Source organism: Cervus canadensis, chromosome 11 (genome assembly GCF_019320065.1).
Source record: "Cervus canadensis isolate Bull #8, Minnesota chromosome 11, ASM1932006v1, whole genome shotgun sequence".
Lineage (NCBI taxonomy): Eukaryota > Metazoa > Chordata > Mammalia > Artiodactyla > Cervidae > Cervus > Cervus canadensis.
In genome coordinates, this window is record NC_057396.1 from 71,160,195 (window position 1) to 71,175,511 (window position 15,317).

Genomic DNA, 15,317 nt, shown 5'->3' on the forward strand with positions numbered 1-15,317 from the left:
AAACTGTCTTTAATCACACACACACACACACACACAATGCCCGCGCCCCCCCCCCCGCCACGCCCCTTAATAACTGGTTTAGAGAGCAGGAGAGGAAATGAGATGAGAAACAGAGATAACTGCTTGTGAAAAGGGAGGAAGAAGTGAGAAAGGGCAGAGCAGGATAGGGCTGGCCCTCAAGGAAATAGTAACAACACGAGAGACAAAGATTGGATCTGGCTGATGCACTGTTACACACAGTGCCAGCACAGTGCCTGGCCGGTAACAGTACTTGGATGGAAAGCCTGAGTTACTTCCCAGAGTCAGAAACTACTCTGCGAGGCCCTTAAGTCTGGGCTTAGATGCTTGAACAGTTTTGCTTCTTCCCAAGCCAAGCAGGGGCAACTCAGCCTCTACAGTTTTGCTCCAGACAGCCCGTGGACGTCTTGTCCTGCAGCTGTAACCTGAGATGCATGGAGGGGAGGCCACAGCGCCCAGGTCACCGGTAATCTCCCTGAGGGCAGAGCGTGAGAACAGCCAATCCCCTCTTGCTCCCGAGCTCCCAGCCTTACCTCTTGCCGGTGGTAAGAGGCGTTGAGGAAGCCATGGTAGCGCTGTCGTAGAGCCTGGCCCAGTTCCCAGTGCTGGAGCATCCCCTCCTGTGGGCAAACCCAAGGGTTAAGATGCCCAGGGGGAGGGAGGGGATGGCTCGGGAGAACAATAGGGCTTAGCTGTGGCTGCTTTCCACCTTGTGGTTGGAAGTAGGAGTGGGTTAATCTGATCCCACAAGTCATTTATTAAGGGGTTGATTGTGCATGCATTGTGTGTGCCCATTTTAATCTGGGCACGGATGAAAGTAAGCTGAAGAAATGTGGCCAAAGTCAGCACCCACATGGGGAAAAGCAGTTTGTTGAGTTCTGCAGCCTGCTCTAGAGGTCACCGGTTCTACAGCTCATCCTGAGATCCAGCTGGCTCCTGACCCACCTTGGTTAGCTGACCAAAGCCCTGGGGCCATTTGTCTTCCTGATGGGGGTCCTTGGGATACGTCTTCACTGGAGAGCGGTCTCCGTGTCGGTACAGCTGAGGAAAGAAAGTGGTTAGCCTAGAGGTCGGAGGGTCCCCTTGGTGTGGACACGGAGCCAACCTATGCCCCATGTTGAGAGCCTCAACTCTACCCACTGCAAAAGACCCCAACTCAGAAGTCAGTAACTTCTTGCAGCCTCCAGAGACTCTTAACTTGGCTAAGCAATGCCGCTGGAGACCTTGGGAGAACCGAAAGTACAGGTGGGAAAGGGAAAGAAAGGAAAGTAATGCAGGTGGTGGGGGAAACTGGAAAAAAAAATCACCAAAGGTTGCTTTAGAAGTGAATCTCTTATTAATCATTGAACTACATCCAGTCCCAAGGCAGACTCAGCAATCTGTCCTCTAACACAGAACTCAGTGCACCCTGCCCCCCACCCTAAATACCCCATGGCTTCACAAAAACTGCGAACCCTGGCCCCCAACCCCGCAGGCCAGTCGTCTCCCCGCTCCTCCAGACCCCGGGCCCCAGCAAAGCCCCGCCCCTCCCTCCACCAGCAGGCCGGTGCCCTCCTAGCACTGGCCAGCCCTTGGAGACCCCATCTCTCATTACCAAGGTAACGAAACGCAGAGTCCGGGCCTGGGTGGGTGGCATCACCATTAGGTTCACACCAAGAATCAGCTGGAGAAGAGCCGCCCGGCTCCAGCCAAACCGCCTGCCCGCCATCACCGCTGTAGTCTATGCAGTACAGAGGCTGGAACCCTCTGGGTGACACTTGCAGCAGCCGCCCGGACGCGCCCTTAAGAACACAAGCCGGAAATGGGCTCGCCGCCATCTTGGTAAAGGCGCGGAGAAGGGATGGTGGGAGGAGGAACCCGGGAGGGAATTCCTGTAGGAGGTTCGCGATCCTGCCGTGGAGGAGGAGCGTGGGAATGTAGCGCCACCTCGCCCTGCAGAAAGGGCTTGAAGACCTCGTCTTGGTAAAGAGACCCCTGAGCGTGGATTTTGTCTCTGCCCACGGAGACCCCCGTACCAAGGTGGCTCTTGTATTCGGCTGGATCGTGGCGGGGAGAGCAAGCGCCCCCTCAGGCCGGGGGTTGCTGCCGGGCTTGACCTAGAGCCAGAGCCGGTGCCGAATTGGGGCGAGGAGTGGCCCAGGGCGCCTGTCTCCACACGCCTACCTTCGGGTGGAGTTTGAGCCTTGGCCCGGGCTCCATTCCCCGAAAGAAGGCTTGTTCGGGGTGTAGGGCAAAGGGTGTACCAGCCCTTTGGACTTCCTGTATGCCTGAGGTTGGTCCCAGCCTAGCCTGCTGCTCATTTCCTGAGCAGAGCTAAGGTGCTGTCTCTTCCAGTCCTTTTCCCTGACCTCCCACCCGTCCACTTCCAAGTTTTAGATAATTAGAATCACGATGCCGTGCCTCTTCTCAAAGGATTTGGGTTGCACAGGATGTTCAGACTGCAAAACCAAAGCAGTGAATCCTCGGGGGAGACATTTCTGACCAGTGGGGAGATATTTATAGGGGTAAGGGAAAAGAGGATATCATACAGTAGGAGTAGATGGGCTTTCCACAGAATCAGACAGAGGCCTGCTTGGCACTCACCACTAGGATTATAGGTGCAGCCAGTCTGGCTTCAGATCTTTGTGACTCTGAGAGCTTGGGGAGGGACTCACTGCTCCAGGAAGTCAGGTCAAAGGCCCTTGAGATGCTTTGATTCAGATCTGCCCCCTAGTAGCCAGTTACCTCAGATGATTGGAGAAATAAAACCTGATCAGAACATGTGGAAGAAAGCAGAGTCATTATTTTGCCCCAGGACTCCAGATTGAATTATTTACATATATTTCAGGATCTAAACTTTGCTTCCGGAATTGTTACAGAGGAGTGAATAGAAATTGAGAGTTGAAGGCTGGGTAGTCAAAGTTCTTAGCCTTATTTAGTCATAAGCCCCTTTATGAATTAGATGAAAATTTAGTTTCCTCTCCTCCAGAAAAATGTCCACACACAAATAGAATTGTGCACACAATCCCAAGAAGTTCATGAAGACCATTAATAAGCTTAATAAATCAACATCTCTGAATCCTTGATGTAACCTAGTTCCCTTTTCTTCACAGATAAGAAAACAAATCCTAAGAGAGGAAGTGACGTGTCTGAGGTCACACAATTTAGGAGAATGGATTAAAACTCAGGTTTTCTGATTTCTAATCAAATAGCCCTTATAATGGGCTATTTCTCACAGGCTACTCAAACTGCATTAACTATATTCAGTGGCCCCAAAATGTTTTCAATAAAGAGATTTCTAGCAAAGGAAACCTTTTCACATGGGTGGGGTTGAACAGGACATGGTTAATTGGCAAAATTCTGCATATTAATGGGAGTTGTTGAATATTTCATTTTAATATGCCCCTTACTCTCCTTGCAAAGCAGCCAGACTGTTGTGATTTCAGAGTGTAAATCCCAGGCTTACTAAATTTTGGCATGTAGAACAAAAATCCCTTAAATTCATCTTTTGCGTTTTTCCCACTTGCTCAAATATTTCTGTATTCTTTGTGCCTGCAAATATCTGATGTAGGAAGGATTGATGGAGAAGATATTATTTCAGTTTTGATGGTGAGAAATAAACCCAGGAATGGTGAGGATTACATCACAAGTACCATGTTAGAGCCAAGAGATGAGCCCTGGTTTCTTGACCCCCAGCTTCTGCATATTTTCCACCAGATGGTCCTGTGGTTCCCACACCTTGGTTCTTAGCTAGAGATGCAGAAAGAATAGATGTGTAGATGGATACATGGGCCTACCTCAGGCCAAATAAATCAGAATTTCTGAAAAAGAGGCCAGGTTTGAGAACCACTGCTCTACCCTTTGTTGGCAGAAATGAACCTAAATCCGTGTGAGTTCATTGTTTTTCCCAGTTGGGAAGGTAGTTTTGTGTAATGGAGTGAGGTGGAAATTTCTTGTTGGAGTTTGAGCTTTTGAGTCAGCTACACTTGTGTTCAAATCTGAGATTTCCCCTCCTGCTAGTAACTGCCTCTTGGGGTTTTATATATAAGGAGAAATAAAATAATACATGTAAAGTTAAATGTATGTCGTAGGGCCTAATAAATGTTACTTTTCTTTTTTTCCTTTCTGCCGTCTATGTCATCTCTGAACTCACAGACCTGGAATTCCTGGGTTCTTCCCAGTCCTGTGATTTGGGAGGTTGAGAAGTTACTTGGGTGGCCTGAGAGATGACCGCACCCCCCACCCACCCCACACACTTTGTAGCCTTCCAGAATAGTGAGGGAGGCAGCAGGGAGCCCTTGCCCCCCTCCTCCCTATGGGCGTCTGTACCCTGTGGCCTGCTCAGGGGAGCGCTTTGAGGGGAGTTATCTAGTGGTGCATGTGACCATGGGCTGGGGGATGCGCCTGTCTTGGCTTCAGATTCCCTCTGGAGGTTGTGGGGAGCCAGGAGGTCTTAAATGGAGCTCCCAGGCAGGATGCCTCCTCTCGGGATGGAGGAAGCACGCAGGAGAGCCCCCACAGGACGGGGAGGCCTTGCACCCGACACCTCCTGGAGACTGGTAGGCCTGGGGTGGGTTTGGGGGTCTGGCAAAGTGAGATGTGATTCCCGCTGCAGATAACTGACTGCTTGCCCTGGCTTGGGGAACAGGTTCCAGTCAAGTCTTCAGGACCCCGGTGGAGAGACCACCAACGGGTTTTGGTCTTCGCCCATTTTGCTCTCCCCTCATGCGGGCGAGGCTCCTGAACCCCTGTAACCTGAAGGGGTAACTCAGGCAGGCACGCTTCCTCCTCCTCTGAGACGAGGCTGAGGCTGACTGCCTGACGTGGGAGAGATGGCGCCCTAAGCTGCTTGTTCAGCAGCCGGCTCTGACCTGGGTCAGAGGGCCACAGAGGCAGCTCGCGTGTGGTTCTAGGACCTGGCCTGTAGGGAGATGAGGGTGTGAGGAGAGGGTTTGAGGATCTGGAGCAAATGAGGGTCTTCTCCCGACTCCCAGAAGATAGGTCATCAGACCCCAGACCAGAGGTGTCTCGGGCACCGCTGACTCTCCCTGTCCACTGGAGGAGCAGGAGCCGGGAGAGGGTGTGTGTGCTTGAGACGGAACAGTGCCAGTTGCCCAAGAGCCAGAGTCCCTGGTTTCTTACTTTCCCAGGACAGCTGGGGCCTTGTGCTCATGACTCAGAGATGCCCAGCCCGGGGTGCCGGCCTTGTGAGCAGATGACCTTGTGATGAGAGGGAACAAGAGCAAAAGCTGGAGGCAGAACTTTGAGATGGGGGGTGTCAGAGGGGCTTTTCTGAAAAGTGAAAATGAATACATGGGCAGATTTTGCAACACCGCCCAGCCTGCTGTCTTCTCAAGTTTTGCTCCCCAACCTCCGCCCGTTCCCCCTGCCCCACCCTGAGCTTCCTCCCATCTTTCACCAAGCGCCTTTCTGTTTCTGCCGGCCGGTACCTCTCCCATCCTGTTCCCCCCACCCCGTGTCCACTCTTGCTCTGCTCCCTCTCCTGTCCTCTTCCCTGCTGCCCTGTTCATCTCCGTGTCTGTCCCTCTGGCTGCCCGCCCTGGCCTCCTGTCCTCTGCTTTAATGTGGGACCCATGGGAACTGGAGTTCACAGCAAAACAGGAAGAGCCTGTGAGCAGGAAACTGGGAGTGGGGTGGGGGGTGGGGGGGGGGAACAACCCGCAGTAACCTTAGCCCCTTGCTTCCCACATCTGCACCGAAGCATCCCCAGGGACCCTGCCTCTCCCACTGCAGCCCCCCGGGCCCCCACTTTGTCCATCTCAGCACTGCACTGGTCCAGCAGACCTGAGAGGCACCGAGATGAGCATCCTGGACTCTGACGCAGGAGAAAGAGGACAGGGACTCGAGTGAGGACATCTGGATTCCCATCCCAGCTCGGCCACTGACTGTGTGTGGTCTTGGAAAAGGCGCCGCCGTGTTCTCCGAAAAAAACAACGGAGCTCAGAGTTACTTTACCCTCCCTCCTGGGGCGGCTCCAAGGACCAGAAGAGATAGTGAGGGGGTTGTATACGGAAATAAGCACTGGAAGATTAATAGTGTTCAGAGTCAAGGTGATGGGAAAGACCCATTGCTGAAGGAATTGGGAGGGTGATCACTGCTACCATCTCTAGTACTCTTACAAGGTCCGATACATCTGATACATTGTTTAATTGCCACAACAACCTTCTGTGGTAAAAACCATTATTATTATTATCCCTATTATAAAGATAGGGAAACAGAGGTTCAGAGACATTAAGTAACTTAGTTAATCAAGTGGTATGTGCTGTGCTTAGTCGCTCAGTCGTCTCTGACTCTTTACGACCCCATGAACTGTAGCCCACCAGGCCCCTCTGCCCATGGGATTCTCCAGGCAAGAATACTGGAGTAGGCTGCCATGCCCTCCTCCAGGGGATCTTCCCAGCCCAGGGATCAAACCCAGGTCTCCTGCATCGCAGGCGGATTCTTCCGGCCTGAGCCAGCAGGAAAGCCCACTTAATCAAGATCACACAGCAAATAAGAGGCAGAGGCAAGGCCCAAATTTGAATCCAAAATCTGAGCTCGGAGCCCATGCACTGAAGCAGTGTTGTGGAGATAAAACTGACTCGAGGTAACAAGTATAGGATAGAAGAGGATCATACTGTTTTCCTTGTTTACTTATTCATTCAACAAACAGAACCACAGTACTCTTGTTTCTACTCTATGTCAGGTTCTGTTTCAGTGGAGGTAAAATCAATAAAATGAGGTGTCCACCTTCAGGGCAGACCTCGGTGTTCCAGGCAGCGGGGCAGGAAGGCAGGGCTATGGTCTCAGGAGAAGCTGGACAGGGCCTGCCCTCACTTGTGATGGAACCCTTCCTGCACACCCTCTCAGGTCCTCCCGGGCTGGTACCCAGATCTACAGCCTCCCATCCCAGACCATCCAGTGCTGAAGCGACTTCTTTCCACCCCTGTCTACCCCCCCCCCCCCACAACTTCTTCCCCTCTCGGAGCGCCCCCCCCCCTCCCCGCGCAGGGCACCCACAGTCAGAAACTCCCTGGAAGGCCCAGCAACCTGCCCGTCTCCACCCCTGGAGTTCTCTCAGCTTGGCCCCGGCCTGGAGATGGTGGGGAGAGCTGCTCGGTCCCTTCCCGAGGCAGGGAAGGCGGAGGGAGACTGGGAAAGCAGGCTGGGGCTCGGTGTCGCAATTCCTGGCCGGGCCGGGACCTTTGCTCTGCGAGATGTCTCCGGAGGGGAGGGGACGACTCTGGAGGCTGCGGAGAGGGAGGCGGGGGGGTGGGGGGGGGGTTGCCTGGGAGGCAGCGGTTTGTGTAAGAGCCGCCGGGGTGAGGAGAGGAAGGGGAGAGTCGCGGGCCGCTCCGCGGGGACATGCGGCCGCCGGGCTCGGGGGGCAGGGGCAGCGGTGGCGCCGGGCCGAGGGGGCGGCCGGCCGGCAGGGGCGGAGTCAGCTGGGGGGGCGGGGGCGAGGAGGCCCGGGCTCCAGTCGGTCGGCCCCGGGCTCCCGGCCCCTGTCTCGCTCAGCTCGGGCGCTCCGGCCGCCGCCGAGGCCTGCGGACCGGGACTGCAGCATCCTGCTCTCCCAGCAAGGGGGCTCCAGAGACTGCCCCGGCCGGGAAGTCTGGCGGCCTGGGCACCGGTGGGTCTGCGCCTCAGCTCTGGCCTCGAGCTCTGCGTCTGCGTGTCCGGGAGTGGGGGCGGGGTGTCCCGGGGCTTTAGAAAGGGGGTCTCTGGGGAGCGACGAGGGAGGGTGGTGATGGAAGCGCAGCGCTCGCTTTAAGCCCCAGAATAACTTGTCGCGATCAGGGGAGGAGGTCCTCTATGTGAACTGGGGTGACTCCCGGAGGCAAGGATTTTGTCCCGGGAAGTGGCAGGAGGGAGGTTTGTTTTAACTAGCGGTGTGTTTCTCGGGGTGGAGGGAGTCTGGATCCCAGAACTTGTCCCAGGTTCGGCCCAACTCCGGCGGTCCCCAGTGCAGGAGTGAGGGGAAGGGGCTCTGACAGAAGCGGGGGGTCAAACGTTCCCTGACAGCCTGGAGGGGGGCCTGGGGAGAAAAGGTGGCACGGTAGCCAAGACATCAGACTTTTCGACGTCGGGAGAGACCAGAGACTGGAGTCTCGGCTCTCCTGCTGCCTAACTGCGTGGCCATAGACAATTTTCTTCATGTCTTGTAACTCCAGTTTCCTCATCTGTAAATTGGGCTTAAGAGTAGCCCTAACCTCACAGGGATATTGTGAGGAAGGCATGGAAAGCCTTGGCACAGGCTAACACATACATGGCAAGTAAACATAAGCTGATATGTGAGGATAGATAAAAGGCAGGATCAGGAGGGGAAGGGACCCAGTTTGGGAAGAGTGTAACCTGGATCATTCCTGCAGGACAGTCTCTTGGTAATGTTCAGGGCTCCGGGAAGAGATGTCTTTGTGGCTGGAGGCCCCTGTGCCTGATGTTTCTACTGGTAAGCGTCTTCACTCCAGCCCTGTCCCCTAAGCCTGGGCCCCGGCTCCTCTCCTCCCGAGGGAATCAGCTTCCTACATGACCTGCCTTCAGCCCTCCCCTGGAGAGCAGCCCAGAGCTGCTCTGGGTGTTGCTGACCTCCTTCTGCCCGGACTACCTCTGCCCTTGTTCTGGTGCCTGGCCCTTGCAGATAACCTGCCATCCTTCTCAATCTGGGCTTGTTGCTGGGGAGGCTTGGCATGTCCAGGGTTTACCCAGCTTGGTTTTCAAGAGTTCTGTCTGATCTCTGAGATGGATGGACTTCAGCCCCCGCCCAAAGGACAGAGGTTAACATCCTCATTTAAGGTATTGAGGTGCAGGGGACTCCAAGTGACTCACCCTAGAGCCCACAACAATCCCAGGGTCCCAGAGCCAGAGCCAACGTTTTGCTGCCCTCTGTGGGCGGAGATAGGCTTGCAGTTTCCCAGGAGAATGAGGGGGACCTGAGACCCCCTTGTGTCTCTCTTTCGGGTTCAGACTCTGCAGTGGAGCTGTGGGAACCAGATGCACAAGATGCAAGCAGCCAGCCCTTGGGAAGCAGCAAGTGCATCCTCAGGGAGGAATCCAGCACACCGCAGTCCGCTGGGGGCACTTCGAGGGTGGGGCTGGAGGTGCCAGAGCCCGCAGCCCTGCTCCCTGGTGTGGAGGCCTCTCCAGAGTCCACAGGTGAGGAGCTGCCGGATTTGGAGGAGGGGGCTCCCTGGATCTAGGATCGGGGCTCTTTACCGTATGAGATCAGGGTTAAGTCCAAAAGCTTTGAAATCAATTAGATGTAAGTGATCTGAGTGTAAATTTTGCATCTGTCTTAGGCTCTTCACTCCAGTATTCTTACTTTACTTTAGGCTCTTCACTCCAGTATTCTTGCCTGGAAAATCCTATGGACGGAGGAGCCTGATAGGCTACAGTCCATGGGGTCGCAAAGAGTCGGACACGACTGAGCGACTTCACTCACTTTTAGGCTCTTCTGAGCCTTGATAAAATGGAACTAATAAGAGCACCCATCTCGTAGGTTGTTGTAAGGATCAGCGCCTGTAAGGGCTCCGATAGTACCTAGGACATAAGAGCACTTGGTGTATGAGAGCTACTTTCTTAGACTAGAGAGACCAGTCTTGGTATAATGAAGTGAATGAAGGTCACCGGGTGCTCAGGGCAGTGGCCAACTGCGCACCAAGCCTTCTCCCCGAAGAAGAACATTAAGGCTCTTCCCTGCATCCAGAGCTTCGTCCACAAAAGCGGAAAAAGGGGCCTGCCCCCAAAATGCTGGGGAACGAGCTGTGCAGCGTGTGTGGGGACAAGGCCTCCGGCTTCCACTACAACGTGCTGAGCTGCGAGGGCTGCAAGGGGTTCTTCCGCCGCAGCGTCATCAAAGGGGCACGCTACGTCTGCCACAGCGGGGGCCACTGCCCCATGGACACCTACATGCGCCGCAAATGCCAGGAGTGCCGCCTTCGCAAGTGCCGCCAGGCAGGCATGCGGGAGGAGTGTGAGTGTCTGGGCACCGGAGCTGGGGGTGGTTAGGCTGATGGGGAAGAGGGGACATGTGGCTACCAGGGTTTGGGGGCAGACAGGCAGCTGAGTCTGCAGGCCTTCCTAAGAGTGGATTCAAGTCTCTACTTTAGGGACTTCCCTGGTGGTCCAGTGGTTAGGACTCTGAGCTTCCACTGCAGGGAACTCAGGTTCCATCCCTGGTCATGTTTTGTTGTTTTTTTTTAAGTCTCTTATCTGTCTTTATCCAATGCTCTCCGCTTTTCTGGAGCCTCACACTATTCCTGTGCCCCATCCCCACTTCCTGTCTCCCCACTTCTCTCCTCCTCACCCTGTCCCACTCTGCCCTCAGGCGTCTTATCAGAAGAACAGATACGTCTGAAGAAACTGAAGCGGCAAGAGGAGGAACAGGCTCAGGCCACATCTGCACCCCCGAGGGCTTCCTCACCTCCCCAAGTCCTGCCCCAGCTCAGCCCGGAGCAGCTGGGCATGATTGAGAAGCTGGTGGCTGCCCAGCAGCTGTGTAACAGGCGCTCCTTCTCGGACCGGCTTCGAGTCACGGTACCTGAGGGACCTGGGGAAGAGATGGCTGTACCCAGAGCACCAGGTGGTTTCTCGACATCCAACTCAGGGTGCCTTGTTTCTTTCCTCCTTGCTTTTCTGGGCAGCCTTGGCCCATGGCACCAGACCCCCAGAGCCGGGAGGCCCGTCAGCAGCGCTTTGCTCACTTCACCGAGCTGGCCATTGTCTCCGTGCAAGAGATCGTGGATTTTGCCAAACAGCTGCCAGGCTTCCTGCAGCTCAGCCGGGAGGACCAGATCGCCCTCCTGAAGACGTCTGCGATCGAGGTGGCTGGCAGGGACGGGGGTGAAGGGAGGACCTGAGCAGGATGTCTGTGGGAGGAGGCTTCAGCCAGCCCCCTGGAAAGCCACGTCCCCCACTACCCCCCGCCCCGGGAAGTAGGGATGAAGGGCTCACCCCTTCCTCGAAGGTGCCCCGAGCCAAGACTAGCCTGATAATTGTGTGCAGGTGATGCTCCTGGAGACCTCTCGGAGGTACAACCCTGGAAGTGAGAGTATCACCTTCCTCAAGGATTTCAGTTATAACCGGGAAGACTTTGCCAAAGCAGGTGAGGACTGAGCTCACAAAGGGGTTGGGTTGGATGGACAGATGCATTTTGTCCCATCATGCAGGGGGTCCATAGCAACTACAGAGCTGCAGGCCCGGGGTCTGAGCGGCTGCAAAGGGAAGGACCCACCTATTTTTCCAAGACGGAAAGTTGAAATGCTGATAGTTTACCCTTAACTGCCCCACACAGATTCCTGCTCTCTGTTGCATTAGGCCAGTGGTTCTCAAACTGTGCTCCCAGGAACCTGAGGCAGGGTTTCCACAGTGTCACCTTAGAGGAGACGTGACCTTCACCCTAACTTTAGCCAAACAAGAAGCTCCATTTAAATCTGCATTATATGTTGTGCCTATGAATAATATTTTTCTTGAAGAAAACATTTGCTTGAAAAAAAAAAAAGATTTGCTTGAAGAAAAGCTAGGAAAAATACTTGAAAACTTCACTGAGCCTTTTAGTAGTCAATCACGAAAAACCTTTCACAGACGTGCTCTTTAAGGATCATGCGGACTGATATTCTCCTTTTCAATTGCGCTTTCTGAGGAGCTGTGGCATTGGTGTTAAAACACAGCAGACATGCCCAGATGGGGCAGTTTTAGGATAAGAGGGAACACTTCTGTCCCCATCCCATAGCTGGAGTACTTTCTCCAAGAATTAGTTCATAGTGCTGTTCTCTGTCTGATATTTGCTTGCAGGCTAAGCAGTGTTGGTTTCCTCATATTCAGTTGTGGGTGGCATTTGTGCTGTGGCAGAAGGGTTGAAAGGTAGAAGGTGTTTTCGAGGGACAGGACTGAGGCTGAACAAAAGAGTGAGTGGTTTAACGCCTGAGTCAGTGGGTCTGTAAAATAGGGCTGATGCTGACCCCGTCCTCAGGTTTGGAGGATCCTGGTCTCTAGGGCAGAGTTCAGAAAGGTTTCTGGTGACTCAGGCCAGCTCTTGTCTGATCACAGGCCACCCAGGGAGCTTTCTAGGTAGGCCTCCCTTCACCATAGGGCATGGTAGGGCTGTGTGGGCACCTCTAGCCTTCTATAATGCTCCGTGCGCTGCTTGAACGTAGAGACACATGATAGGAGTGATGTAATGACTTTTTCCTGCTTTAGAAGCCCAGCCCTGCCCCCTTTCTCTACCCAACCACGGCCTTCTCCTTCACAACATCCTCCCTTCTGAACCCTTGCCTGTTCTCATGCCTGCATGTGTCTTTCGGCACTCACGGACTTGGGCTATCTGAATCTGCATCTATTTATAGATTCATTTATATAAGCGGTTTTCATGTCGTCGTGTTTGTCTTTCGTTTCTCATGGCTTCAGTGAGGGGAGGAGGACAGCGGTGCTCTTTGGGTAGGCCTCCCTCCCCCTCTGTCTCCACTACCATATGCTGCACGTGTGAGTGACTAGTGATGTGAACTGACCGCACTGGGGGTGCTCACTCAGCGAGCAGCAGTGGACCCTCACAGGAGGTGTAACTCTAAAACTGGCTCGTTCTACCAAGGGGCTCTTCAGCGCCATTCAAGGCTGGACACCTCACCAAGAAATGCTTTCTAAAAGAGCTTGTCCATTAAGTGGATCAACGCACACTTGATAAACATCGGGGTGAAAGTACAGGAAGTGACTAATCGAGAAGCCTGGAATGGAAAAGTTAGCAGATGGTTGCTAAAAGACATCTGAGAAAACCTAGGGGATGGGGTAGGGTGGAGAGAGTTTGACTGTGTTTGGGAGAAACGTTCATTAGAACGCTATCCTTTAGAACAAGTCATGATTTATTGAACTTCAGTCTTCTCAGTAAGAAGGCTGGTTCTATTTTTTTTTTAATTTATCATTTATTCAACAAACACTTATATGGTAGTTATTATATGTGCCACTCATTATTCTAAGGACCCATTATGAGGTAGGTACTATTATTATTTCCATTCTAGAGATGGGAAAACCAAAGCCCAGAGAGCTTAAATAATTACCCAAGGTCACACAGCCTAGGAAGTGGTAGAGCCAGGACTCAAACCCAGGGAGGCCAACAACAGAGTCCACACCTCCAACACTGCTGTCTCCCCGTGATGTGGAAAATGAAATGTATTGCTATTATTCAATGTAAGGCCAGTTGCCAGTGAAGAAGTCTTTTTGTAAATAAACATAGAGTTGCCTCTATTTCTAGTAATTTGGGGCCCTGAAGAGTTCTAAGAAGAATTCTAACAGAATTGTTATTATTTAATTCAGCATGTCCTATATGCTGGGTGCAGTGCAAATGGGTCTGTATGCTTTACCATTTAACCATCACAACAATTTTATAAGTTCAGATATGATTCCCACCTCACAGAAGAGGCTTAGAGAGGCCAAGAAACTTATCCAAGGTTACACAGCAGAGCCTGGGGACTTCTGAGTTTCCTGGTAGCTTCCTGAATTGAGCAGTGCTGCCCATGTCACGGGACTCGCCTGGTGGCTCAGTGGTAAAGAATCTGCTTGCCAGTGCAGGAGACCCAGCTTCGATCCTGGGGTCAGGAAGATTCCCTGGAGAAGGAAATGGCAGCCCATTCCAGTATTTGTGCCAGGGAAATCCCATGGACAGAGGACCCTAGTGGGCTACAGTCTCTGTGGTTGCAAGAGAGTCAGACGTGACTTAGGGATTGAACAACAAAGCCCATGCCACACTCCCCAGCCTCTCTTCTTCCTCCCCAGGGCTGCAGGTGGAGTTCATCAACCCCATCTTTGAGTTCTCCAGAGCCATGAATGAGCTGCAGCTAAATGACGCTGAATTTGCCTTGCTCATTGCCATCAGCATCTTCTCTGCAGGTGCGGAGGAGGGGCAAGAGGGAAAACCAGCGAGAGACTCAAACCAGAGAGGGCTGCAGGTGCCCATAGGGCAAGGATTGTGGGGGCGGAGGCCCTTGCTGTGTTCTTGGGGGATGGCAGAGGTTGGGTGGGGCAGGTCCCTATTTCTGGGGTTGTGATTTGGGGTATGGAAATAAGACCCTGGCCAGACCTGCCACTCAACTCTGTTGGTGACCTGTAGACCGGCCCAACGTGCAGGACCAGCTCCAGGTAGAGAGGCTGCAACACACATATGTGGAGGCCCTGCATGCCTACGTCTCCATCCACCACCCCCATGTGAGTCTCCCCATTGTACCGCCTCCCTCCTCTGCACAGCTCATCCCCAGCACACCTGCTCTCCCTTCTAGAACCCCTCCCTGACTGCATCGAGCACAGACACTTCTCTGCCTCTCCTGCAACCCCCCTACCCCTGGCCCCTCTTCCCTGGGGAGAGACAAAAGGCCCTACTTGTCCCTCTCTTTTCCTAGGACCGACTGATGTTCCCAAGGATGCTGATGAAACTGGTGAGCCTCCGGACACTGAGCAGCGTCCACTCAGAGCAAGTGTTTGCCCTGCGCCTGCAAGATAAGAAGCTTCCCCCGCTGCTGTCTGAGATCTGGGACGTGCATGAATGACAGCTCCTCCTCCATGTCTTCTGTTTTCCTGGGCTGGATGACTGAGACTGTGTGGCTGCCTCCTAGAGGTGGAGCCAGATGAAGGACAAACATTCCTGAGGGCTGGGCAGAGGAGATCCTCACGTGGCATTAAAGGAGAGTCAAAGGGTTGGGAGTTTTGTGGCTGCTGAGTAGTCGGGATATCCACACTGTGCTCCACGTGAAGACTCTGTGAACCCCGTCAAATGGATGAACCTGCGGGCCCCTTTGCACAAGGCTCTCCAGGGCCCTGCCCATCCTGCTTCTACCACTTCCTGTTTTCCCCCACAGGGTCCCCAGAGAAATTCTCCACTGTCCCTCCGCGGCTTGGCCGTAAATGCCTCGAGGCTGCCACACAGAGGTCTGGCACTGTTTGTATCAGTTCCGTTCAGTTCAGTCGCTCAGTTGTGTCTTTGCGACCCCATGGACTGCAGTACGCCAGGCTTCCCTCTCGATCGCCAACTCCCGGAGTTACTCAAACTCATGTCCATTGAGTCGGTGATGCCATCCAACCATCTCATCCTCTGTCGTCCCCTTCTCCTCCCACCTTCAATCTTTCCCAGCATCAGGGTCTTTTCCAGTGAGTCAGTTCTTCACATCAGACGGCCAAAGTATTGGAGTTTCAGCTTCAGCATCAGTCCTTCCAGTGAATATTCAGGACTGATTTCCTTTAGGATGTTTGTATAGGAAGACCAAACAGAATTCGGAAGGAGAGAAACCGATTTCTGGATTGGGGGAGGGGTGGGAGCCCGACCACCGGAGGCGGGAAGA

The 15,317-nt window shown here is 53.6% G+C and overlaps 3 protein-coding genes across 7 annotated transcripts in view; 1 reads left to right on the forward strand and 2 right to left on the reverse strand.

The window, feature by feature from the left end:
• Positions 1-2,311, reverse strand: part of ACP2 (acid phosphatase 2, lysosomal) — a 14,072-nt gene extending 11,761 nt beyond the window's left edge. Inside the window, exons 1-4 of one of the 4 annotated variants that reach the window (XM_043482841.1) lie at positions 2,182-2,311; positions 1,613-1,799; positions 964-1,059; positions 552-638 (exon numbers count right to left, since the gene is read on the reverse strand). In XM_043482841.1, coding sequence (XP_043338776.1) covers positions 552-638; positions 964-1,059; positions 1,613-1,726 — 297 coding nt within the window. In that variant the 5' untranslated portion in view covers positions 1,727-1,799; positions 2,182-2,311. Of the gene's footprint in view, positions 1-551; positions 639-963; positions 1,060-1,612; positions 2,043-2,181 lie in introns of those variants that run through there. The other 3 variants (XM_043482842.1, XM_043482843.1, XM_043482844.1) reach the window with 3 other exon arrangements.
• Positions 2,312-7,074: 4,763 nt separating this feature from the next.
• LOC122449337 (anther-specific proline-rich protein APG-like) lies at positions 7,075-8,156 on the reverse strand. The gene is made up of 2 exons (XM_043480855.1): positions 8,075-8,156; positions 7,075-7,721 (listed from the first exon to the last, which is right to left on the reverse strand). Exons 1-2 carry the CDS (start codon positions 8,154-8,156, stop codon positions 7,075-7,077), a joined length of 729 nt encoding a protein of 242 aa, XP_043336790.1.
• NR1H3 (nuclear receptor subfamily 1 group H member 3) lies at positions 7,331-14,677 on the forward strand. Of its 2 annotated transcripts, XM_043482839.1 has the most exons (10): positions 7,334-7,630; positions 8,370-8,449; positions 8,965-9,153; positions 9,704-9,970; positions 10,325-10,533; positions 10,641-10,820; positions 11,002-11,101; positions 13,762-13,875; positions 14,096-14,190; positions 14,382-14,677. In XM_043482839.1, exons 2-10 carry the CDS (start codon positions 8,407-8,409, stop codon positions 14,526-14,528), a joined length of 1,344 nt encoding a protein of 447 aa, XP_043338774.1. In that variant the 5' UTR covers positions 7,334-7,630; positions 8,370-8,406; the 3' UTR covers positions 14,529-14,677. The 2 variants fall into 2 exon arrangements, with proteins under 2 accessions (XP_043338775.1, XP_043338774.1); XM_043482840.1 differs by lacking the exon at positions 14,096-14,190 and having other exon boundaries at positions 7,331-7,630.
• The last annotated feature ends 640 nt before the right edge of the window (positions 14,678-15,317 follow it).

What these genes read in the sequence shown, in the direction of transcription:
- LOC122449337 (XM_043480855.1), bottom strand. Translation starts at nt 8,156, where the DNA reads ATGAAGAAAATTGTCTATGGCCACGCAGTTAGGCAGCAGGAGAGCCGA. An exon ending in GTCTCTCCCGACGTCGAAAA is followed by an intron (nt 7,722 to 8,074) that starts GTCTGATGTCTT and finishes GTCGCTCCCCAG; the next exon opens with AGACCCCCTTTCTAAAGCCC.
- NR1H3 (XM_043482839.1), top strand. Translation starts at nt 8,407, where the DNA reads ATGTCTTTGTGGCTGGAGGCCCCTGTGCCTGATGTTTCTACTG. An exon ending in CGGACCGGCTTCGAGTCACG is followed by an intron (nt 10,534 to 10,640) that starts GTACCTGAGGGA and finishes TTTTCTGGGCAG; the next exon opens with CCTTGGCCCATGGCACCAGA. An exon ending in TGAAGACGTCTGCGATCGAG is followed by an intron (nt 10,821 to 11,001) that starts GTGGCTGGCAGG and finishes AATTGTGTGCAG; the next exon opens with GTGATGCTCCTGGAGACCTC.